Source organism: Sus scrofa, chromosome 3 (genome assembly GCF_000003025.6).
Source record: "Sus scrofa isolate TJ Tabasco breed Duroc chromosome 3, Sscrofa11.1, whole genome shotgun sequence".
Classification (NCBI taxonomy): Eukaryota; Metazoa; Chordata; class Mammalia; order Artiodactyla; family Suidae; genus Sus; species Sus scrofa.
The window spans coordinates 25,948,319-25,974,817 of NC_010445.4; the positions used below are offsets into that span (position 1 = coordinate 25,948,319).

Here is a 26,499-nt window from a genome sequence, read left to right on the forward strand (position 1 = left end):
AATAATGAGCATTGGCGAGGATATGGATAAAAAGGAACACTTGTGCATTGTTGGTGGGAATGTAAACTGGTGCAGTTACTATAGAAAACAGCATGGAGATTCCTCAACAAAAAAATAAAAAGAATAGAACTACGTATGATCCAGCTATTTCACTTCTGGGTATTTATCCAAAGAATATTCAGGACAGAGTTCCCATCATGGCTCAGTGGTAACGAACCCTACTAGTACCCACGAGGATATGGGTTCCATCCTTGGCCTTGATCAGTGGGTTGAGGATCCCTTGTTGCTGTAGGTGTAGGCCTACAGCTGCAGCTCTGATTTGACCCCTGGCCTGGGAACCTCCACATGCCGCTGATGCGGCCCTAAAAAATGAAGGAAAAAAAAAAAAGACTCTTAATTTGAAAAGATATATATACCCCTAGGTTCACGGTAGCATTACTCAAGATAGCCAAGATAGGAAAGCAACACAAGTACCCATCAATGAATGAATGGAGAAAGACAAACACACACACACACACACAATGGAATATTACCACATACAAACACACAATGGACTATTACTCAGCCACAAAAAAGAAACCTTGCCATTTGCAACAATATGGTGGGACCTTGAGAGTATAATGCCACATCAAGTAAGTCAGATGGAGAAAGACAAATACTGAATGATTTCACTTATATGTGGAGTATTAAAAAAATAGATGAACAAATGAATCCAAACAAAAATAAATATGTAGATACAGAGAACAGCGGGGAAGGGGCGTGGAGGGTGGGGGGGGTGTCACGAAGTGGGTGAAGGGAATCAACCCATCAAATGGGGGATGGATGGAAACTCAGTTTCTGTTGGTGAGCACACTGTAGCCTATATAGAGGCAGAAATACATGATGTTGTACACGTGAAATCTTTAAAATGTTATAAACTAATGTTACTTCCATAAAAAGTAAATTTTCATAAAGGTTAGAGGGTACCTTTAATGAAAACTGCAAAATGAATGTTGGTAGAAATTCTAAATCCCTCTTCTTTAAGACCTGTTTCACAGAGCCTCCTATCGTGTTAGCTCTACGATCCTATGTTTCAAATTCATCTAAAGGTTGTCCCCTGGGTCCTCCGCACACAAAAATTCCCCATCAGACCAAATGCCATCATCGCATGTGACTTACCAGATAGGCTCTCCAGAAGGACTGAATGATGAGTGCTGCTGCTGCTTCTGTCAGCAGGAGGGAGAGTGGGATTGCTGACCGGGGGCTGAAAAGCAATAAAAGGGTCAGATGCCCGTGAGAATCCGTCCTTCAGCCTCAGCAAAGCCTTTGACAACATAATGGCCTCTCTGATTAAGTGCCTCCTCTACTCCCATTCTTAGAAAGCAACAATGTCATTTTTCCTAGAAAAGTTTAGGCTTGAGTTAGCATTCCTTTACTTTAAAAATCAAAGATGGATAGGAGTTCCCATGGCTCAGTGGAAATGAACCCAACTAGTATCCATGAGGAAGCGGGTTCAATCCCTGGCCCTGCTCAGTGGGTTCCGGATCCAGCATTGCTGTGAGCTGTGGTGTAGGTTGCATATGCAGCTTGGAGCCAGCGTGGCTGTGGCTGTGGCTGTGACCGATCACTACAGCTCCAATTCAACCCCTAGCCTGGGAACGACCATATGTCAGAGGTGTTGCCCTAAAAAGACCAAAAAAAAAAAAAAAAAAAAATCTAGGGTGGATTTTCTGTTTTTAAACAGCATAACTTTTTTTTTTTTTTTTTTTGGCTGCACTTGCAGCATGCAGAACTTCCCAGGCAGGGATCAAACACAAACCACAGCAGTAACTAGAGTCACAGCAATAACAATGCCTGATCCTTAACCCATTGAGTCACCAGGGAACTCCTAAACAGTGAAAGCTTAAGTTACTATTAGCCTGCCCTGCTTTGAAAGGGCTTAGGTTGGAAAGCTGCATGTTTTCTAGCTCTAAAGGTGCAACAAGAACAACGACAAAATACCCCAGCCTTGATATAGTATATTTGTGTGAATGAATGAATGCTCTTTTGGATTATTCCAGAACCAAAGAAATCAAAGCCAGGAAGAACCAGGGGATTACCAAGACAATTTCTAGCAAGCAACTGTGGCTAGCTTCCGGGTCTCCGGCCAGGCAGGTCCTTTCTAAGAGACCAAGAAAAGGAGATCAACTTCTTGGGAGAGACAACTACACCCTCCAACTGACTGCATTGTTAGTAAACTAACCCTAGGGTTCTGCTTTTATTTTTATTTGTGTTTTGTTTGTTTGTTCTTCTTTTTTTTTTTTTTCTTTTAGGGCCGCACCCATGGCATATGGAGGTTCCCAGGCTAGGGGTCAACTTGAGCTGCAGCTGCCAGCCTACACCACAGCCACAGCAACGTGGGATCTGAGCCACGTCTGCGACCTACGCCACAGCTCCCATCAGCGCTGGATCCTTAACCCACTGAGTGAAGCCAGGGATCAAACTGGCAACCTCATGACTACTAGTCGGGTTTATTTCTGCTGCGCCACAACGGGAACTCCTGTTTGTCCTGTTTTTGTTTTCACTCCTTTTTGCCTGATACTCAATTTTCTGGGCAGTAATAGAGCATTTGTATTTTTCTGGAGGCACCCTGGTTCCCCACTTTCCACATTAAATTGTCCTTATTTTGTAAATCCCGGTTGTGTGACACCAGCAGATCACAGCCCTGAAGTAATTCTCCTTCACTAGATGAAAATCAATAGCTTTGGAGTTCCCACTGTGGCTCATGAGGTTGGGGGTTCGATCCCTGGCCTTGCTCAGTGGGTTAAGGATCCAGCATTGCTGTGAGCTGTGGTGTAGGTTGCAGACACGGCTCAGATCTGGCGTAACCGTGGCTGTGGTGTAGGCCAGTGGCTACAGCTCCAATTGGACCCCTAGCCTGGGAACCTCCATATGCCGTGGGTGCAGTCCTAAAAGCAAAAAAAAAAAAAAAAAAAAAAAATCAATGTTTCTAGAGAGACCTCAGGGTTTCTAAGGATACCTTGGTTAGCAGGCAGAGAATTTATGAGACTAATGCTATTGTGCATTAATAGCAGCTGATATGGACCAAGAGCTCCCTAGACTCCCCTCCCATCTCCTCCAAAGCACCCTCCTACCCCAGGGCCTTTGCAGAGGGACTTTCCTCTGTCTCCAATACCCTCTTACTCCCGGCCAGGGCACTGCGGAGTTGTGCACTTTGTTCTCTGCCCAAGGGCTCCCAGCAGATGGGCCACAGGGCCCAGCACCAGCTCTGGCACATCTGCCCTGGGGTAGGGGTGCCTTTTCCTAACTTGCTCACGGGCAACTTGGGGTTGACACCTCTTTCTCCCAGTTCAATCATTTTTTTTTTTTCTTCTTCTTTTTACAGCCCTACCTGCAGCATATGGAAGTTCCCAGGCTAGGGGTGCATCGGAGCTACAGCTGCTGGCCCATGCCACAGCTTGCGGCACTGAGTGAGGCCAGCGATTGAACCTGCATCCTCACACACTGTGTTGGGTTCTTAACCTTCTGAGCCAGAACAGGAACTCCTCTCTCTTCTTTCTTCTCATCTCCACTCAAATGTCATGGAACGGCGTCCTTTGATTAGATTGGGGCCCACTAGAGCCCTGTGTAATTTCCCCTGCGAGTCCTTGGCCCAATTTGGAGATATAAATCTGTGTGATTATCTAATTAACATCCAAAGCTCCGCGGGGGAGAAACCGGGCCTGTGATTTGCTCCTCTTGGTATTTCCAGCACTTGGGACAACATCTGGCACATAGCAGACCCTCAATAAATCTTTGTGGGGTGAGCCTCTGCCTGGCACAGTGTGCTAAGTACTTTCCAAGCATTATTTCATCAAATCCTCACAAAATAATAGTGAGCTGTTGCCGTCCTTCTTTGGAGCAGAGAAACTCAGGCAGAGAGGGGTAAAGCGACTTGGTCAAGGCCACTGACTCTTTCCTGCTGAGGATGCAAACTGCCCAGGAGACACGGGGAACGGCCCATGGAGACGAGAAGGGCAGGCATGTGGAATTTTTTTAGGATCTAGCAGCTTTGAGTGTTACAAAGAGGAAAACACGGCCCTTTGCCTAGAAGGAAAAAAAAGAGCCGGGGGAAGCCGCAATCATAGAAAATGCCGTCTGGATTCCTCCTTACAGTAATAACTTGGCCGGTATTCATTTGCCTGAAGCTCCACAGGGAAATCTGATGTCAGGACAGCAGAACAAAGTGGAGTGTGTCACTTGAACCTGAGGGGGAGATTGGATGGCGCCTTTCTGGTCAGCTACAATTTTTCGGTTGGAAGTATGTTTTTCTATACTGAGGTCATGAATCCTCAAAGGATCGGTATTTCTGTTTTGGAATAGCAGTAGGAAAGGAGAATGGCAAATCTGGGGACACAATAGGCCAGGCCAGCCCAACAAAGGGCCTCCAGCCGTAATGAAACCCCAAAGTGCTTTGCATCACAGTGGTATCTCCAAAACGCGAAAGGAAATTTCTCATAGGCCTTGAAGCAGTGATATGAGGCCACCTTTCGTGACATCCCTGCTGTCATGGCTAAGTCACGGGGTGCTGTCCAGTTCCCCAACCAAGAGTAAGGATGAGAAAGCCAGCGTCAATCAGGGCCCTAGGAATGAGCCATCCTTTCAGCAGAGCAGCTCCAAGGGACAGAAGCCAGGCCAGGCCCTTTCCTCTCTTTTGCAATCTGTGCAACTGGCTTCAGGTCAAATAAAAATTGAGATGGAGGAGACATGACTGCTCATCTTCAGAACTGGGGTGGGGGAAGGAAAATGAAAGCATCCATCACCAGAAACAGGACGTCCCTAAAACGAACAGGTCTATGTGTTCCAAAGGGCAAAACAGCACTGCCGAGCGTTTCTAAGAACTGTCTGATGGGGAGGACGCATCCGTCATGCCCTCCTTTTTCTCTAATATGAAGTAAGTACATTTGAATCGCAGCAATTGATTCGGAGAAGGACAAGAATTTATTCCTCTGATTGTGTACACGTGCATTTATACATGCGTGCGCGCACACATACACACACACGAAATTCCTTTCCCATTTTTGGATGCTTAGCAAAAGATCAGGATCTAAAGAAGCTATACCATGCTTAGAAAATACGTAAGAGAATCTGAGAAGTGAGTCTTGATTATTTATTTAGGTAGTTTTGCTCTTTAGGGCTGCACCCACGGCACATGGAAACTCCCAGGCTAGGGGTCTAATCGGAGCTACAGCTGCCAGCCTACGCCACAGCCACAGCCAAGAAGGATCCAAGCCACGTCTGTGACCTATACCACAGCTCACGGCAATGCTGGATCCTTAACCCACTGAGCAAGGCCAGGGATCGAACCCGCAACCTCATGGTTCCTAGTCGGATTCGTTTCCACCGCGCCACAACGGGAACGCTGAAGTGAGTCTATTACTTTCTGCATCCAGCTCTAAGACAAAAGGTGCCATCTTTACTGGCATTTACAAAGAATAAAGCAGAAAGGAGAAACGGCAGCTTTATATTGACAACCAAACCTTGAAATGCATATTTTCCCCCCACTGTTCATTAGGTAAGAGATTGTTTTCTTGTAACGTGAAAGCACAACTCAGATGCAAAGCTATTTACAAAATGACACCGGCCCTAAATCAACTGCCATTAGTGAAGCCTTTCACCAATTCATAAGATTAGGATTTGACAATGTCTGCCTACCATATTCAGTGAAAAATTACCCCATCTCTGCCCTCAGCCTCTCCTGGTTTCCTAAACACTCTGTGTTGGAGGCATCGCAGTGCTGAGTAATGAACTTCAAATATTCGGAAGAAGTACAACAGCAGTTATCTGGAAGGGGACTTGCAGATTCGGCATGGGGACAGAAATTCCAGCCTGCAGTGATGTGAGTGATAGCTCTGAAAACCAGAAGGGAAGGGCTGCATTCATCTTGAACAGCCTAAAGCACTTTTAGAAACCATGGTTACTGGGGCGGGGCCCGTGCATCGCCCCCTCGCCCACTCCTCCACCCTGGGAGACCAACAGGCAGTCATTACCCCTGCATCCCAGGGTGAATGAGCCTCCCAGATAAACACATAGTTAAGCCGCTTCACCAACCCCATCATCAGAAGCCGCCTCTGGATGCAGTTAACAGTGCGCCCTGAACGACACGCTGCAAGACCTTGTGCTCACCCTGGGGCTGCAGGTATAAACATCTTAGGAGCCGGGGCTGTGGTACTTGATGCTGCTTGATAAATGTGCCCAGATGGCTGTGTTATTATTCTCTTTGAAACTGATTACATGTTTTCGCTAATGTGGCTCAAGGAAAACCTTAAGGAGACGGCTATCCTCCCCAGGGTCCTTCCTCCCGCTCCGGGCGTGGAGGAAGAGAAGACCCCCTCCCTCCTTGCCCCTCCCAAACCTCTCTCAGGGCATTTGTTTTGTGCCATAATCACTTTCACTTGGGCTGTTTGGATTCTTTCTCTGAATATTTTTTTTTTTCTTTTTACAGCCGCACCTGTGACTTATGGAGGTTCCCAGGCTAGGGGTCGAATCGGAACTGTAGCCGCCAGCCTACACCACAGCCAGAGGGACACCAGAACTGAGCCGTGTCTGTGACCTACACCACAGTTCATGGCAATGCTGTGGGATCCTTAACCCACGGAGCGAGGCCAGGGATCGAACCCCCATCCTCAGAGACACTATGTTGGGTTCTTAATCTGCTGAGCCACAATGGGAACTCCATTTTATTTTAAATATAAAAATAAATACCTAAGAGTTTCCACTGTGTTGCAGTGGGACTGGTGGCATCTTGGGAGCACGGGGACACAAGTCCGATCCCCATCCCCACATGGTGGGTTAAGGATCCCGTGTTGCCACAGCTTTGGCTTAGGTCAAAACCACGGCTTGGATCTGATCCCTGGCCCGCGAACTCCATAAACCTTGGCTGGCAGGAAGGAAGAAAGGAAAGAAGGAAAAAAGCAGTAAATACCTAAGATTTCAAAGCAAACCAATTATATTGAAATATGGTTATCGAAATGTTTTTAAGAACCACTTGGTGATGTGGGGATATATGGGTTTCTAAATAATACAGTCAATAGGAAGAGCTAATGGCAGTTCAATTAACTACTATAATTTGAAAGAAGTGACAAGTGTAAATGATATTTCAAGATCACTGCAACAACCGCAATGGGATGTGAAAACATCTGACTGCTGTTAGCGACAAAGTCACAGTGACTGTGGAGACTACTGAGGTTTGTTTCCCACATTTCTAATTAAAAGAGAGGCTCAATTTCAGTTAGTGAAAGTAAAAAAGTCATCTCCCCACCTCCCAAGTTCAGGGAGCCCTGACTCATAGATAGTTGGGGCTGGAGCTGGGGAAAGCGGGGAAAGGAGTTCTGCATCCGGAATGAGACCAAGGATTTAAAAATAAACAGGATGAATCCAAACAGTGAAAGGAGACTATCTAAAAACAGAGTGACCAGGAAGTTATGGAAGCTGCCCAAAAAAGTTACTAAAGACTGCTTCCTAGATGGAAGAGGGATTCAAGGTAATACAGTCATGCAGTTACCAGAGAAAAGAGGGGGGGAAGTTTCATATTTTTATTCCCGACAAACTGGGATTCTTCAGTCAACCCATTCAATTTTAAAATCCAACTCTAATTTTTCCACACTCCGTTTCAGTCAAGTCAATGGCTTCCCATTTAGCCTCTTGCTCAGGCCTGCAATCTCCAAGTCATGCTTTTTTTTTTTTTTTGTCTTTTGTCTTTTGTCTTTTTAGAGCCACATATGGAGGTTCCCAGGCTAGGGGTCCAATCGGAGCTGCAGCTGCCAGCCTATACCACAGCCACAGCAATAGCAACACGGGAACCCAGCTGCATCTGCGACCTACACCACAGGTCATGGCAACCCTGGATTCTTAACCCACTGAGCAAGGCTGGGGATGGAACCCCTAGCCTCACGGAGACTAAGTTGGGTTCTCAACCCACTGAGCCACAGTGGGAACTCCTCAATAAATATTTTTGAATAAACAAATATTATATACAGGAAACAGAGATCTTTCCTTAAAGATCTTACCAGTGGCAGAGCTGAAGTTGAATGCAGATGCTCTTTCTCTTGCTTGGTCATTGTCCCACCCATATTTTATCTTGGGAAAGCAACGACTCCTATTCTCTTAGGATTAAGGAGAAAAGGGATCATTCTGTGTATATGTACTTTGAGCCCTCTGCAGTGAATACCTTTAATTTTTATCTGTCATACCCCAACCCCCCTTTTCATGGTATCGGCCAGATTTTGCTCTGACAGCCCCCTCCCTGTGTCGGGGGGGATGCGGTCCCAGTGCCCTGCCCTCCCCGGGCTGAGGTGTGCATGGGAAACCCAAGCTTAGGCACACAGATGCTCTTTTCCTAGAATGGGACTCTTGTGTGGACTGGCAAAGACTGAGGGATCTGGGCTCCCTGGGTCCCTGGACCTGCTTCTAAGGACAGATCCTTACCTTTTTTTTTTCCCCCTTTTTTTGGCTGCTCTGCAGCATATAGAGTTTCCCTACCAGGGGTCAGATCCAAGCCATAGTTTCAACCTACACCACTGCTGCGGCAATGCTATGTCCTTAACCCACTGTGCTGGGCGAAGGATCGAACCTGTGTCCTGGTGCTGCAAAGACACCACTGATCCCATTCACCACAGCGGGAACTCCCTCACCTTTTTCTTTTATTTTCTTTTTTTCCTTTTTTTTTGCTTTTTTCAGGGCCACTCCTGTGGCATTTGGAAGTTCCCAGGCCAGGGGTCAAATCAGAGTTACAGCTGCCAGCCTACACCTCAGCCACACCAGATCCAAGCCATGTCCGTGACCTACACCACGGTTCGAGGCAACGCTGGATCCCTAACCCACTGAGCAAGGCCAGGGATCAAACCTGCATCCTCATGGATCCTAGTTGGGTTTGTTTTCACTAAACCACAACGGGATCTCTTCCCTTACCTTTTCCTTTTTTGTCTATGAGTTATTTTTTTATCTCCAATATATACCCTTTTCCTTAAGCAGCCTTTAAATTTCTGTTCCTTGCAACAAACAACGCTGATACCATCTCTAATGTCAGAGTCCTGCATTTAGGTTTTATTACCATCCCTGTGGTACAGAAGAGAGGAGCGAGTATCAGAGATGTGAGGGGATTAGTTCCAGGTTATCCAGCATTAGGTGTTGGCTGTATAATGGCCCCAAGATGTCCACTTTCAATTCCCAGACTCATGTTCCCTTATGTGGCAAAATAGGCTTTGTCAGGGGAGTTCCCACTGTGGCTAAGAGATAACGAAACCAACTAGTATCTAGTAAGAGGGTTCGGTCCCTGGCCTCGCTCAGTGGGTTAAGGATCCAGTGTTGCTGTGGGTTGTGATGTAGGTCGCAGACATGGCTCGGGTCCCACACCGCTGTGGCTGTGGCGTCGGCCGGAAGCGACAGCTCTGATTTGACCCCTAGCCTGGGAACTTCCATGTGCCCCAGGTGCGGCCCTAAAAAGCAATCCCCCCCAAAAAAAAGAGAGAGAGGCTTTGTCAGTGTGATTAAATTAATGGTTTTAAGAGTACCCTGGATTATCCAGGTGGGCTGAGGGATATAATCGCAAGGGTCCTTCTGAGAAGGAGGCAGAGGGAGATGCTACTACAGAAGCAGGAGACGTGACAACAGAAGTAGGTGGTCAGAGTGATAGAAGGAAGGGGTCACAAGCCCTCCAGAATGCAGGTGGCCTCCAGATACTAGAAAAGGCAAGAAAACGAATTTCCCCCTAGAGTCTCCAGGAGGAACTAGTCTTGTCAACACTCAGACTTGAGCCCCATGAAACGGATTTTGGACTTGTAGCCTCCAGAACTATAAGAGAATAAACTTGTGTGTGTGGGTTTTTTTTCAACTTTTTATTTTTGCTTATTTTTATTTATTTATTTATTTGCTTTTTAGGGCCACACCTGCACCATATGGAGGTTTCCCGGATAGGGGTCCGATTGGAGCTAGAGCTGCCGGCCTACACCACAGCTACAGCAACGCAGGATCTAAGCCACGTCTGAGACCTACACCCCAGCTCACGGCAATGCCGGATCCTTAACCCACTGAGCGAGGGCAGGGAACAAACCTGTGTCCTCATGGATGCTAGTCAGATTCATTTCCACTGGGCCATGATGGGAACTCCAAACTTGTGCTGTTTTAAGCCACCAAGGTTGCGGTAATTTATTAAGCAGCCATAGAAAACGAATACGCTAATAAATAGCAGAGCTCAGATTGGAACCCAGCGGTGTCTGCTGTGCTGCCTCACACACCCAAGCTTGTTCCCAAAGTGCCACCTAGAAACAACAGGAAGAAGGAGGAGAAGCAGTACTGGGTGCCCCAGAGAAAGGGCCACCTGCACGACAAGCCTCCAGCGAGAGGGGACTTGGGCATCCCCGCATGTCCCGAATTCAGGAAACAGCTCTCTTTCCTTCCTGTTGAAGACGAAAGCTAACATTGGAGCCAAGATGATGCATTACCCTCACGAGGCTCTGGCCTCTGGAATGATGGAGACAGAAATCCTGCATAAGGCAAAATGAATAAAAAGGACTTTTTTTCCTTTCAGCAGGGCAGGACAGTACATTTTCTGCTGGGCTACCATTTAACTTCAGTGTAAAAGACGTGCCATCCCCCTAAGCGTTTTGGGCCGCCCCTGTTAAGCTCAGCACAAACATATCATGATACATCTGGAGCTTGTCCTCAAACAGCACGGTGACACTTGGGTATTCACCTCAGTGTGGGGTCATAAGATACCTTTCACCGACCTGTAATTATCGTGCATTTTTCTTTTCTTTTCTTTTCTTTTCATCAAAGGGTAGGACTTAGCTGAAAAGACATTTCTCCCAAAGCAACCTTTTCTTTTCTCTCCTAAAACACGATCTCTGTTTCATTGAAGGTCTCAGCTTTAATGATGTCTTTCAGGAGCCTTCTCCCCTGGGACACAGGACCAGAGAGGCAGCCGGGTGCTTTGGTTCCTTGTGTTTATTCAGTGCCTTTTTATTTGCAGACGAATTGGATGAGTATTTTTTGGCCAAAATAAAAAGCTGACTGTTTCCTGTCCTTCACATAATAGCAAATAATTTCACTGTTTCTGATTGGCTGGTTAAGTCAGGACTAGAGACAACAAAAAGAGGCCAGTGCTGGATTCATAAACAGGAGCAAGGCCACTAGGTGACAGATGCAATCCACTGCTGCTGAAAGGTGGGGGGAGAGAAAACCCCTCCCCAGGCTCTGATGGGAACATGCGCAGAGTGTGTGGTTTGTCACAGTCACCACTCGGCTCCCTGTGCATCCCTGTTCTCTTGTCATTTGCCTTGTGGTTTCTCCCTGTGGGTGGTGTCCGCTTGCTTCCCTATAGCACTGATATCGAGCTGGGCCATGGACTTGTACTGACCAATGAAACATGAGAACCAACGTTTGCCCTTGCATGGGTGGGCCCTGGCGCTTCTCCTTCTGCTGTGAGACTGAGGGAGGGTGCTGCTCCTCCCTCCTGGGCCCCGGAATGAAAAGAGATGTGGAGCTGAGCCAAAGGTGACATACATCCAACATAAAACAGGGTGGGGAGCAAATCTTTGTTGATACAAGGCACTGAGATTTAAGAGCTGTTTGTTACTGCAGCAAAACCTAGAGACAGCTGACTGATATGGAATACTGGAGGGTACTCGGACTCCCATTTGCAAGTATCAGAAATCTAACTTGAAGTTCTCGTTGTGTCTCAGCAGTAACGAACCCGACTAGCGTCCATGAGGATGCAGTTTCAGTCCCTGGCTTCGCTCAGTGGGTTAAGGATCCAGTGTTGCCATGAGCTATGGTGAAGGTCACAGATGTGGCTTGGATCTTGAGTTTTGGTGGCTGTGGTGGAGGCCGGCAGCTGCAGCTCAGATCTAACCCCTAGCCTGGGAGCTCCCATATGCCAGATGTGAGGCCTTAAAAAGCAAAAAAAAAAAAAAAAAAAAGGAGTTCCCATTGTGGTGCAGTGGAAACGAATCCAACTAGGAACCATGAGGTTATGGGTTCAATCCCTGGTCTTGCTCAGTGGGTGACGGATCTGGCATTGCCATAAGCTGTGATGTCGGTCACTGAGCAGCTGGATTCTGTGTTGCTGTGGCAACAGTGTAGGCTGGCAGGTAAAGCTCTGATTTGACCCCTAGCCTGGGAACCTCCATGTGCCACGAGCGCAGCCCTAAAAAGCAAAAAAAAAAAGCAAAAAAAGGAGAGGAAAAAAGAAAAGAAATCTAACTTAAACTGGCTTAAGCAAAAAAAAAAAAAAAAAAAAGAAAGAAAGAAAAAAGAAAGGGGCTTATTGGTTCACTTAACTAATAGGGGTGAAGTTGGCTTTAAATGTGGGCAGATAGAAAGGTTGAAAACGATGCCACAGGGACTCAGGCTCCAGCCACCTCTCAGCTTTGCTTTTATCCCAGGCACAATCTCTTTAGATGGTTGCCCTCAGCAGCTCAAGGCTTTTACCCTCCAACCTCTAAGTCTAGAGAAAAAGACAGAAAATTTATCCTGGTTCTTGAAACATCTTGGGGTTATCTCTGACTGAACCGTGAGTGCAACCCCTGATTGGCCAGGGCTGGGTCACATACTCAGCTCAGAGCCAGAGGTGGAATCAGCTCACTTTCTGCTGGAACGGAGAAGGCGAGAGGAGTGATCCTTCCAAAAACATGGAGAGCACGGTAACCGAAACGGGAAAATCAGTGCAGGACTAGAAAAAACATATATGTCTACCACAGAGAGCAAGAAAACGGAATAAAAAGAAACAGACTAAATACTCTATCATTTTCGAACGGTTTTCATTCTTAAACTAACTCTGGGGGTTCTCGTCGTGGCGCAGCAGAAACAAATCTGACTAGGAACCATGAGGGTGAGGGTTCTTGATCCCTGGCCTTGATCAGTGGGTGAAGGATCTGGTGTTGCTGTGAGCTGTGGGGTAGGTCTCAGGTGCAGCTCGGATCTGGCGTTGCTGTGGCTCTGGCGTAGGCCAGGGGCTACAGCTCTGAATGAACCCCTAGCCTGGGAACCTCCATATGCCGTGGGTGTGGCCCTAAAAAAAAAAAGACAAGACAAATAAATAAATAAATAAAGTAACTCTGTAGAAAATATAAAAGTTACAAAATAATATAGAGAAGAAAATAAAAGCCATGTTACTGCCATTTGGAGTGAAATATGCTTTTGAAAGGCTTCTTTTGTCTGGAGTTATTTAATTCTATGATGATCCCCGATTTTAAAATGTTGCCTTTTAACTGTGTAGTTTATTTAACAAATACGTATTTTTTTTTCCTTTTTCTTTGTTTTGCCACCCCACGGCACATGGGGTTCCCAAACTAGGGTTCAGACCCAAGCTGCAGTTGCCACCTACGCCTCTGTGGCAATGTTGGATCCTTAACCCACTGTTCCAGGCCAGGAGAGCAAACCTGCATCCCAGTGCTCCCAAGACACTCCTGATCCCCTTGTGCCACAGCGGTAACTCCGCAAATATGTATATTTTATACATGGTAAAGCTTAGTTATTTATATAAACCTAAGAGAATTTTTTAAGGGTTGTCCATGTCTATATAAAATAGCTACATAATAATGCAGCTCTTTAAAAAAGAGTCATAGAAAAGAAATGGACAGCTGAGAAGGGAAGGACACAGTGAAGCGTGTGTTAAATTATGGGGACCTGGGGGCAAAGGACCCATCATTTATGTGATAAGAAATTGGCAGCTGCCTGTGACAAATGATCACAAGCTGCCAGCTGTGATCAGACAATATAATGACATCAAGTATCAAAGACAGCTGGACTTGGTAGAATTTGTCTTACTAATAACATTAAAATAAGACCCCAACTCATATTTTGGATAGGTCTCCGGGCTGATGGATAGGATTATTCAAGGTAATAAATGCTAGTACACATAATACGCAAAGGAGTGGCATCTTACACAGGAGTCGACTCTAAAATAAGCACACAAGATGGAAATCACTTTAGCTAAAATTTCCTCTCAACACATCTAAAATTTTCCATCTTTTGATCTGTCTCTCTCTCTCTCTCTCTTTTTTTTTTTTTTGTCTTTTCTAGGGCCACACCCTTGGCATATGGAGGTTTCCAGGCTAGGGGTCGAATTGGAGCTGCAGCTGCCGTCCTACACCACAGCCCCAGCAACGCAGGATCCGAGCTGCGTCTGAGACCTACACCACAGCTCACGGCAACGCTGGATCCTTAACCCACTGAATGAGGCCAGGGATCAAACCTGAAACCACATGGTTCCTAGTCGGATTCATTTCCATTGCACCACGACGGGAACTCATGGGCTGTTCATTTTATGAGCGTCACATAAAACTGAAGACAATTGAAGAAAGAGCTAAGTCGTGTGTCCTATTTTATGCTTCATCTTCAGTTCACAATGGCCTGGAATTGCCTGCATTTTAAAAAAAAATCTTATTCCTCTCTCTCTCTCTCCTTCCCGCAAGAGCACATTAAATTAGCATAAATAAATACATATATACTGCAACCCAACTATATACAAAATTTGTCCATGAAGACAAGGACCATGTTTGCCTGTGTCATGGTTCCATGGCGTATAGCCAGCATCCGATAAATGGTAGCTAGCCAGGTTATGAATATGTCTGTTTCACGATTTCAGAGCACTTTTAAGCATTTAATAAATATTAGCTGAATAGATGAACAAATAAATTAAAAGGAACTCCCTTTAAACAGCTGAAACACATTGCTGGTATATGTATCAGTAGTGGGAGGTGGGGGAATGTGTTCCCTTAATAGCTGGCACCAAAATTCTTCTTAGGTAAGGAACTAGCTTGGTTTAGACGAAAAACCATTTTACAGATGAAAAAGTGAGGCTCAGAGAACTTCCATCATCTGTGCCAAGTCACACAGCTAGAAGGACTAGAGCCTGGTTGAGAAGGCAGAGCTGTCACTCCACAAAGCCCAGGCTCCTAACCTCTACACGACACCACCACCATGTTGACTTCTGGAACATTCTTACACCTCCCTGGACGCGTCTGGGATTTCACTTGCGTCACCTTCTTCAAACTATGTATCAGTAGTGGGGGAAAATGTATTCCCTTAATAGCTGGCACCCAATTTCCAATCATACTGATGACACCTCTAACACCTTGGCTTTGAGTCCAGATGATTCTATTTCCCCCCCCCCACCTCCTCAGTCTCACTCAATAGAATGGTCACATCTTAGAATGGGTCATCCCTCCAGCCCATCACAGCTCAACTTCCCAAATTCCTGATCTCTTTACAATCTTCCCCATCCTTTGATCCTTCCCACCTACTTACTTCTATTCATACCCTTTTTTGCCCTTATGTGTGATCATGACTTGGGCTACTGGTGTCCGTGGAGAACAGGGCTCAGCAAACTATTGCCCAAGGGCCAAATCTGGCCCTTCACCTATTTTGGAAACAGAGTCGTATTGGAGCCCAGTCATACCTACTTGTTCGTGTATTGTCTAGGGCTGCTTTCATGCTACAGCTGTGGGGTTGAGCAGTTACAACGGAGACCACATGTGGCCTGCAAAACCTAAAAGACTGACTGTGCTGACCTGACCTAGAAAGCCATTTCTTTGCTCTCTGGGAGCTCTGAGATGACTGGAGCCATTCCTAGGACAAGTCCAAGGCTCTGATCATATTAATCCTTCAGAGTTTCTGTTGTGGTGCAGCGGAAACGAATCCAACTAGTATCCATGAGGAGGCGGGTTCAATCCCTAGCCTCGCTCAGTGGGTAAAGGATCTGGCGTTGCCATGAGCTGTTGGGTAGGTCACAGATGCAGCTTGGATCTGGCGTTGCTGTGGCTGTGGTGCAGGCTGGCAGCTGTAGCTCCGATGGCATCCCTAGCCTAGGAACTTCCATATGCCACAGATGCAGCCCTAAAAAGCAATAAACAAACACACAACAACAACAAAATCCCCCTTCTCTGTCGCTGGGGAGAACTGAGTTTGGCGTTGGAGGTGGGCAGAGAGGGAAGATGAGGCCCGTGTGAGCTGTGCCAGGTCAGAGAGCCAGGTCTCCACGTGGGTAACCAAGAGAGCTCCATGAAGTTTCTCATCTGGGCCCACACCTGTCGCTCTCCCTCTCACACCCCAGGGCCATTTTCCTTCCATGCCTTTTGCGTTTCTCAACATAATCACATGAAAACTCCACCTCCACCACTGTCACCAGCCACTTCCAGCAGAGAACCGCCCGCAGTCCTCCCAGTACCCTGCCAGTCAGGAGATGCCACCTTGCTCACAGCACCATCTGCGATTCAATCGGGTGCTCAGGAGGAGCTTTGAAACCTCTTACCATTTCTTCTCTTTTTCATGTTTTATTACGGAAAACTTCCAAGCTATAAAAAAGTAGGCAGAGAAGAAAAAAAAAAGAACCCAGGTCACCCCCCAGCTTCCATTAAATGCTTCTCTGCGTAACTCAATGTAATTTCCTATCCCCGTTTGTTGACATCGTATGATTTCATATTTCATTCATAAATATTTCAGCATGTTGTCTAAAGAGTAATAACTTTTTGATTATGACTATGAAATCATTACAGCATGCCTTACACAACAATTATTTATTAGGTATTCAAATTTCCAACTGCCTCCTAATTTTTCTTATCTAAAATTTTTAATCATTATTATTGTTATTTTAATGGCTTGATGTGGAATCTCAGTTCCCTGGCCAGGGATTGAACCCAGGCTGCAAGAGTGAAAGCGCTGAATCCTAACCACTAAACCACCAGGGAACTTTAATTTTTCTTTTTGGTTTATTTCTTCGAACCAGGATCCAAATAAGAGTCGTTGAAATTCCAAAAACCACATGGACCTTAGGGTCCGCATGTTAGCGTTTCCGAGTTTCGTATGTTTCTCACTTCCAATGTGGACACATAAAGCGGTGCTTCTTTCTCATCTTGAATATTGGTTGTTAGAGCACTTCAGAAAATATGGTAATTTATGAGAAAAACGTACATTATGCTTAGAAAAGTTCTCATGCAGGGGGACAAATTTAGACCGTCCTGAAGTGTCCCTCTGACATGAGGACTATTTCGAGCTGAAAACAATCAAGGCCCGAAAGACTCAGGAAGAAATTTTGACCGTCCTGCTAACTGCCTGGAAAGACTTTAGAGAGAGAGGCTGTGCCTAGAATAGAGCCGTCGCCGGAGCTGTCTGCAAGGGACGGATCGGGAGCTAGCGGTGGTGGGGACACTCAGATAGCAGTCGGCTCTGTCTCATTATCTCTGCAGGGACGAGCAAACGTTCACTTACCAAACCTTTGCTTTGCCAGCTTCACCGAGCTGCCTTCTCCGGCCCCTTTGAGGTCTCAGATCCCTACCCCTAACTCCTCTGTATTTAAGGGGAGGCTTTCAGCTATTTTAGTAACTCAGTTCTCCTCTGCCTCTCCCATGTACATCTGTGTTTTGGGTTTTTTTTTGTCTTTTGTCTTTTTAGGGCCACACCTGCAGCACATGGAGGTTCTCAGGCTAGGGGTCCAATCACTGGCCTACACCACAGCCACAGCGATGCGGGATCCAAGCAGCATCTGCAACCTACACCACAGCTCACGGCAACGCAGGATCCTTAGTCCACAGAGCGGGGCCAGGGATCAAACTCTTGTCCTCATGGATACTAGTCAGGTTCATTAACCACTGAGCCACAACGGGAACTCCCCATGTACACCTGTTATTGAACTTTTGTTTGATTTTTCTCCTGTCAATCTGTGTCCTGCCAATTTAATTCTTAGGCTGGCCAGAAGAACCTAGAAGGGTAGCGGGAAATTTCTGCTCCCCCACCCCCCACCGCCCCCAGGCCTGGTCTAGACCTTTTACTATATTAGCCTTGCTAGTCTTCAGCCCTGATTTTACCCAACCATCTGCTTTCTCCACCCCGTTCCAGGGCTGCAGACAGTTGCTGGAAATAATCTCGCAAGCAGGCTGTTTATATGCACCACAAATTCAGGCCATCAGCTGGGCACTCCCTATTTATCCCTAGCTGATTCCTTATCTGTTCCACCAGAGCAGCTGTTGCAGCCTCCTCCCCTCCCCCACAAGCCTCCAGAACCTTCCCCTGCCTTGCTCTCAGCAGACACCTTCCCATCCACCAGAATGTCAGTACTCACCACCAACTTTCTAAGCTTGTCTCCCTTCCCTGTCATGCTTCCACTCATTTTTCACTCTGAACTTAATCTGAAGTTCTCAACCAGGGGTGAATTTTCTGTTTCCCTGCTCTCCCCTCACTTTGGCCAGGATCTAGAGACATTCTTTTTTTTTGTCTTTTTTTTAGGGCCATGCCCGCAGCATATGGAGGTTCCTAGGCTAGGGGTTGAATCGGAGCCACAGCTGCCAGCCTACACCACAGCCACAGCAACGCCGGATCCTTAACCCACAGATCGAAGCCTGGGATCGAACCTGCGTCCTCATGGATGCTAGTCAGATTTGTTTCTGCTGAGCCACCATGGGAACTCCCTGGGGACATTCCGGTTGGTGATGAGCAGGGGGCGGGGGGCGGTGGAGATTCTGTGAAATGTCCTATGGCGCTCAGGACAACTCCCACGACAAAGAAGGCTCATGCTAGATGTCAATGGTGCCCGGGGTGGGGAAACTTGGGTGAGAGGCTGTTTCCTGGCTGCAGCCCTCCTTGGCTCCCTGCTGCTCAAGAGCATTCTCAAGGAGGACAGAGCCCCTGAGTTCTCGCCTCTTCAAACCTGAGCATCCACTTGGCCACTGGCCCAATCGGCTCCGGGCCTCTGGGGGGAGGTAGGGCGGGGGGGGTCGGGGAGGAGGCCTGTAGATGTCTTGCGCTCCCATTTCCCTGGACTGCTTTGTTAACATCTGTTTTACAACCCTCGCTGCAGAAACTACAGCTAGCTGTAAACACAGCTCTCTCACCCCCAAGGGCCAGAGCCATATTTTATTTATCTTCATTTTCACTATTGCACCACGCTCTGTGCATTGCTTTTGGTAGGTGTTCAATAAATATTGATTGCATCAAATTAGATTAGTATTGCTTAAATTTTTAGCACGGTCTGGGCAGCTCTTTGAAAGGTAATGGAAGCAGAAGACACAAATGCCAGTTAAAGCGAGAGCTCTTCTGTTTCTGTTCTTGTGCAGTTCAGCGGAAATGACTGCTATTGCTACTTTGCAGTATATTTATATGAGCTGCCGGTGGAAGTTAGCAAATTTTATTTCATTTTACTATTTTATTTTATTTTTACAGCCACACTTACAGCATATGGAAGTTCCTGGGCCAAGGGTCATGGATCTGAGCCACATCTGTGACCTATGCTGCAGCTTGTGGCACCACTGGATCCTTAACCCGTTGAGCGATGCCAGGGATTGCACCCACATCCTCACAAACACTACGTCTTAAAATGGTTGCTGAACCACGAGGGGAACTCCCAGCAACCATCTTAAATTAAGGTATTTGTACAATAAAGACCAGGCATTTGAGAGAATTCTTAATTTAGAGAAATTCTCTTATTTTTAAGATTCTTTTTTATTGATTATTGTTAGTGGGAAAGTGTTTCATTTTCAACCTGGAGAATGATACCCAAAAAAACTCTGTCTTAGAAAAATATATGCAGGAGTTCCCGTCATGGCACAGCGGAAATGAATCCGACTAGAAACCATGAGGATGTGGGTTCAATCCCTGGCCTCACTCAGCGGTTAAGGATCTGGCGCTGCTGTGAGCTGTGGTGTAGGTCACGGACGTTGCTCGGATCTGGGAACCTCCATATGTGGAAGGTGTGACCCTAAAATACAAAAAAAAGGGGGGGTTTACAAGCTGTGGCTGTGGTGCAGGCCGGCAGCTACAGCTCCAATTTGACCCCTGGCCTGGGAACCTCCATATGCTGTGGGTGCGGCCCTAAAAGGACAAAAGACAAAAAAAAAAAAAAAAGAAAGAAAGAAAAATATATGCAAATCTTTCATTTATTAATCATTTATGGTCAATAAATTATAGGCTTTCCACTTTCATACTGGACAAAATTAGGCACAGACTTGAAGCTTAATGAGAAACAAGGTTTTCTAATATTCTCCTTTCAATGTGTAGCTAGTCTCAGACTATTAAAAACTGGTAACACCTGGAGTCTTTAAAACTCTCAAAATTGAGAAAGGAAGCCAAGAGTCTATTCAGCTTGACATTCCCAAGAAAGGCATATTTAAACAAAAGATATAACATTTGAGTGGTAAGGGTCTAATTTCATGTCTTCTACTCTGTTTAATAGGGGATTTGGGGAGTTCCCGTCGTGGCTCAGTGGTAACGAAACTGACTAGCATCCATGAGGATGAGGGTTTGATCCCTGGCCTTGCTCAGTGGGTTAAGGATCCGGCATTGCCATGACCTGTGGTATAGGTTGCAGATGTGGCTTGGATCCCACATTGGCTGTGGCATAGGCTGGCAGCTGTAGCTCTGATTCGACTCTTGGGCTGGGAACCTCCATATGCCAAAGGATGATCCTAAAATACAAAAAATGGGGGGGGGGGAAATGCGGATTTTACAAGCCTCACTTAATTTCCTAGTGCCTCAGTTCCCTGACATTGCTCTTGCAAAGGGCTGGCATGCAAACATTTTCAAAGAAATAAATTAAATATTATTTTTTCAAAATTGAGTTATTGTTCTCCCACCTATGGCTTAAAATAGTGGACCACTGTGAAGAGTCATCCTCCAAGTAAGGTCTTTCCTGACCACTCCATGTGGAATTAAGCCCCTTCAACAACCTACATTCTCGCCCCTCTGCTTGAATTTTTCCAATAGCACTTATTTATGTGCTTAATATCCGTCATCTCCCACCAGAATATAAGCGCCATTAAAGCAGAAGTTTTTGGCTGTTTTGTTCATTGCTCTATTTCTTGCACCTAGAATGACGTTTGGCACATAGCAGTACTCAATAAAGGTTTATTGTACGGATGAATAAATTGTGCCAACCTAGAAATGACATATACTGTAAAGCGATCAAAGGCATGAATCAGATGTAACTGGATCGACAGCACTAAATCTTAAAATCATATATTTGAGTCAAATAAAAGGAAGTTGCAGAATAATGCATAAATTTCCTCACCTGCAAAACAGTGCTGGTAACAGCATTGTTTGAGGATCAAATGACTGCATTAGTGCTAAATGCTGAGGCGACTGATAGAAGCACTACACAAATGTTGGTCCTTATCATTATTGTCCCCCTGTCATGGACGATAAACAGCTCACATAAAATACTATTAATTTTATATGGAACAAGCTAATCTTATATAATTAAACAGCTAATTTTAAGAGCCAGGGAAGGTTACACTATGGACCAGACTGATTAATTTTGGGAGGAGAGAAGAGTCTGATTAGAATGATGGTGAAAGAGAGTGTTAACTTCGTCTGTTATGTTCTAGTGTCTTAAATGTAGAATTGATGCATATAATTAAAATTAACATGTAGAAAATGTTAGTCCTATTTCCTGAGACATAATGCCTTCGGGACCAGAAGGAAAGGGAGAGAAATGGAGAGATGAATTACTTAGGATAAGAATGTTTTTCAGTTTTCTGTATTATTTCTGAAGTGCTTCTTCAATAATCACTGCCCTTAGCCTAAAATGAAAATCATCAGAGAGAAGAGCCACATATTAAAATTGACCCAGGGCCCTGGGTGGATTATGAGTGGGTTCTCTTAGATTGGAGGAAATTATCATTATTAAAATCTCAAGGTTAGGAATAAATTATTCAAAGCCTTGTGTCATTACTTACTGATATTTCAGCCACTCTTCCACAAATGGGATGGAGAAGAATTCTGTGAATGGCTCCCCTGCCCTCTTTGGATTTTGACTGGTCAAGACGGCACATGTTTGATTGACAAGAAAACAATAAGCAAGAATTCAAGTTAATTGTTGCTATTCTGCTTGCAAATTAACACTATCGAATCTGTAGGGGTCACTGAATATTCAAAGACATGAAAAACTTACTTGTATAACCATTCGGTCAGAAAATCACAGGCAATGAATTTGGTTCTTTTCCTCTAAAGAGAGAAGAGAGAACTCAATTACATTCTTGGCTCACACATTTAAGTCGGACAAAGGAAGAGGGGGTTAATTGATTACCTGTGCGAGATGAAATATGCATAAATTTACAGGCACATCAACAAACTATGACTCAGGCAATGTAAAGAATTCTGAAGACAGGAGTTCCCGTCCTGGTGCAGCGGAAATGAATCTGACTAGGAACTATGAGGTTGCAGGTTCGATCCGGGGCCTCAATCAGTAGGTTAAGGATCTGGCGTTGCCATGAGCTGTGGCGTAGGTTGCAGATGTGGCTCAGATCTGGCGTTGCTGTGACTGTGGTGTAGGCCGGCAGCTGCAGTTCCGATTGGACCCCTAGCCTGGGAACCTCCACATGCTGCCAGTGAGGCCCTAAAAAGACAAAAAACAAAAAACAAAAAAACAACAATCCTGAAGACATTTCTCCAGCCGTCTTGGGGTGAGTGTATTTTCTGACTATTTCAGCAGGGACTAATAAAAGACAGTGCCCAGGGGAGGGGACTTATTACATGCATTTTGGACTTGTCTGCGTTGGATTTAATTCTAGACCTTGATTCTGCGTCACCGTATTTTCTGCTTTCCCCCAGTCCCCTCCAATCCTCAGAACAGCAGTGCTTCAGGAGGCCATCTTCGACTGGCCAGTGCAGGGACCCTGGCAGCCGCCCACCGAACGGCCACGCTCCACTTCATCCTTATTAACAGAAACCTGACTGACTGTCAGTCTACGGGGGAAACTCCATTTCCCAGCCTCCCGTGTAGCAAGGGACAATCGTACAGGTCCGCTGTATGGGACAGAGGTGGCCATGGCCCATATATTTCTGAGAAAGCGTGACTTTCTTGATTTCTGCTGCCTCTTCTTTGGTGTTTCCTTCTGCTTCTCTCCATCTGCAAACGGGTGTGGGGCTGGAGATGGAGCAGCACCCAGCAGGGGGTTAGAAGGAACCTGGGCCTTGGAGGACTGCCTTAAGCCACTGTACTTGCTTGCGGCTGCCCTGCCCTGGATCTCTTGATATGTAAGGAAAGATAAACTTCATTTGGATTAGTGCCACCCCTTTTGAGGTTCCCTAATATGTACCTGAAAGTAGCTTTTCTAGGTGACAGATAGTTTGGAAGCCACAAGCGAAAGCACGTCCTGGAGTAACGGGGAAGAGGCGCACAGAACAGCATGGGGTAAAGCCCTGGCCATCCTGCCTTCTAGTTCCATGTAAAGTGTCTTGTAACTCAAACAGAAAAGTTAACTCTTTTTATTAATATCTATTATTAAAGATTATTAAATCTTTAAGATTATTATTAAATCTTTATTAAAGATTATTTTTATCTTTTTGTCCTTCTAGGGCCACACCTGCGTCACATGGAAGTTCCCAGGCTAGGCGTCAAATTGGAGCTGTAGCCACCGGCCTACACCACAGCCACAGCAACTTGGGATCCGAGCCGTGTCTGCGATCTACACCACAGCTCACGGCAACGCCCGATCCTTAACCCACTGAGCGAGGCCAGGGATCGAACCTGCAACCTCAAGGTTCTTAGTCGGATTCGTTAACCACTAGCCACAATGGGAACTCCGAAAGTTAACTCTTTTTAGAAGATTGTTACAGAAATGGGGAGACAGAAGTTCCCTGCCTCTCCTTTTAGTTTTTGTTTTTGTTTTTTTCCAGGGCTGCACCCGCACCTGGCATATGAAAATTCCCAGGCTAGAGCTGCAGCTGCTGACCTATACCACAGCCACGGCCACACCAGATCCAAGGTACTTCTGCAACCTATGCCGCAGCTTGTGGTGATGCCAGATCCTGAACCCACTAAGCAAGGCCAAGGATGGAACTCGGGTCCTCATGGATACTGGTTGGGTTCATAACCTGCTGAGCCACAGTGGGAATGCCCTTTTAATTTTTTTGTATTTTTTTAATTAAAGTGTTGTTGATTTACAATGTTGTGCCAATTTCTGCTGTACAGCAAAATGATTTGGTCATATATGCACCTACATACATTCCTTTTTTAATATTATTTTCCATCATGGTCTATCCCAGGACATGGACTATAGCTCCCTGTGCTATACAGCAGGACCTTGGTTTAGTTTTGGGGTTTTTTGTTTGTTTGTTTGTTTGTTTTTGCTTTTTAGGTCCATCCCTGGGGCATATTCAACCCCAGGCTAGGGGTTGAATCAGAGCTGCAGCTGCTAGCCTACACCACAGCCACAGCAACATGGGATCTGAGCCACATCTGTGACCTACACCACAGCTCACAGCAATGTCGGATCCTTAACCCACCGAGGGAGGCTAGGGATCGAACTTGCATCCTCATGGATTTCAGTCAGATTCTTTTCTGCTGAGCCACAACAGGAAAGGCATTGTTGTTTATCCATCGAAATGTAATAGTTTGCATCTACTAGCCGGAATTCCCAGTTCATCCTGCTCCCTCCTCCCTCCCCCTTCTGCCTCTCTTTTTAAGATAGCAGGGGCTAAGAACAAATTGTTGGTTGAAATGTGAAGAGATCCTTCCCAAGAATGAAGGCAAGATAGACCTGCTGGAAATTTTCTCTTTGCCTCTCCAGGTGTACCTTCTTCCACCCTACTCTGTGCCTCAGGAGGCTGATTTTATGGTTCATATCAACCTGGCTCTTTCACGCTCTTGTCGGGTCCCGTCACTGGGAGGTACTAGCAGGATATCCAAGAGATAGAAAAAAGAAAGCCAGGGTGTTACGGGTTGAATTGTCTCTTCATCTTCCCTCCCCCACCACCCCGCCCCAAATTCACAGACTGAAGTCCTAACCTCACATACCTCAGAATGTGACCTTATTTGGAAATAGGATCTTTACAGATATAAGTAGTTCAGCCTAGCCACGCCTGAAGAACACAAACATGAGATTCGATTAGCAAGGAAATAGGGAGATGCTATTGGGTAGATCACCAATGGCAGATTCCTAGGGACAGTGCCCCCGACCCTGGATCCAGCTATGCCTGAAGCCCAAATTCCCTGGACCTTTCAGGAACATGAGCCAATGTAGCCCCCTTTTTTACTCAGCTGATTTGTGCTGAGTTATGTATTGTTTGCAACAGAAGGAGTTTTAACTGCTGTTCCTTTCTCCTCTCATTGGCTAACTCCGCTTGTCCTTCAAGAAGCCCCCTGGAAGCCTTTCTGAGCATTCTTACCCTCTGCAGTTTAGAAGAGGCTCCCCTCACCTCAGATGGAACTGTAACATGAGTGCCAGCCCACATGTCCATCCCCCCATCGATCTGTAAACCCTCTGAGGACAGGGCAGACGCCTTTTTTTCTTTATACGCCCTGTGCCTGAGTATCTTGCACGGAGCAGGTGACCAATGAGTGGTAACTAAGTGAATGGATGAATTCAACACTCAACTCTCAAGCAAAAATGCAAGAAAGAACCCACATACAAGAATTCCGACATTTGTAAGGAGCAATTGCTAATAAATTCTGGACAATTTCTCTTTACGCTCTTCTCCTAGTATTTTCTTAGGAATTTTTTCTTCTTCTTTTTTTTCTCCCTTTACTTGGAAATAGCAGACAGCTTTAGAAGCTTAGATAAGGTTGAAAAGACGGTTGTGAAATTGATTCTCACCAAAAAGGAAAGTATTACTTAAGATTTTTCACAGAAAGCTTTGTCATAGTAAATAAAATAGAGCGATGCCTGAGTTGCTCGCGATTATTTGCAGTCTTTCTCCTCACTGCTGATAGCCTTTTATTAAAAGACTGAAACACTGCTGGCCACGGTGATAAAATTAAATGTATTAGACCCCGTCTCCTAAGCCTTCATTGTAAGAGCAGGATTCCCTTTGAAAAACTGTCTCTAAGCAAAATAAGAAAATGCTTGTACAACAATACAAATATGTATCTAGCATGCGTTGCCATCTAATAATCTAAACAATCCAGCAATTGTAGGACGGCAGTGTCTCTCTCTCTCACCCTACAAAAGATGCATTGTTCCTTGGCATTTACTCTACCGTTCGGTGGTAAGGATTCCTTCTACGAAGGGAATGCAGCTTGACTTACTCTATTAAATAGGCTTTTAAAATAGCCAAATGGTCTGATGTATGAAGGTCATGCAGACAGATTTAATCATTTTGATGCAGAGAAATAAAATGGAAGAAATTGTGTTTTCCTTCTGTTCTGGGCAGTGTGGACGTGCCGTGCATACTCAGACACACCAAACAGTGGGGATATTGTTCGGCTGGCTGTTTAGTTTAAAAATTATCTGCTGGGAGCTGAAAGAGAGAAGGGCGAGCAAATGAAAAGTTGTGGTGAGTGAAGAGATAAGAGAGGAAGTAATAGAGAGAAAAATTAAAGAGCAAGATTACACAAGCGTGGGCACCCCCGGCTTACATAACTCGGACAAATACACTGAGTTCATGATTGTTAAAGGGTAAAGTGTCCAAGTTTGGGTGAGCGGAGGGATCAATTAAGGCTCCTTTATATACGGAGTTCCCCTCATGGCTCAGCAATGAACGAACCCGACTAGCACCCCTGAGGATACAGGTTCGATCCCTGGCCTCGCTCAGTGGGCTGAGGATCTGGTG

General features: G+C 45.7%; 1 protein-coding gene across 2 annotated transcripts in view; it reads right to left on the reverse strand.

Moving 5' to 3' along the window:
* IQCK (IQ motif containing K) overlaps positions 1–26,499 on the reverse strand; it is a 124,837-nt gene that overhangs the window by 51,032 nt on the left and 47,306 nt on the right. For both annotated transcript variants that reach the window (XM_021086532.1, XM_021086533.1), the window contains exons 5-7: positions 21,899–21,951; positions 21,684–21,761; positions 1,159–1,243 (exon numbers count right to left, since the gene is read on the reverse strand). In XM_021086532.1, coding sequence (XP_020942191.1) covers positions 1,159–1,243; positions 21,684–21,761; positions 21,899–21,951 — 216 coding nt within the window. The remainder of the gene's footprint in view (positions 1–1,158; positions 1,244–21,683; positions 21,762–21,898; positions 21,952–26,499) is intronic.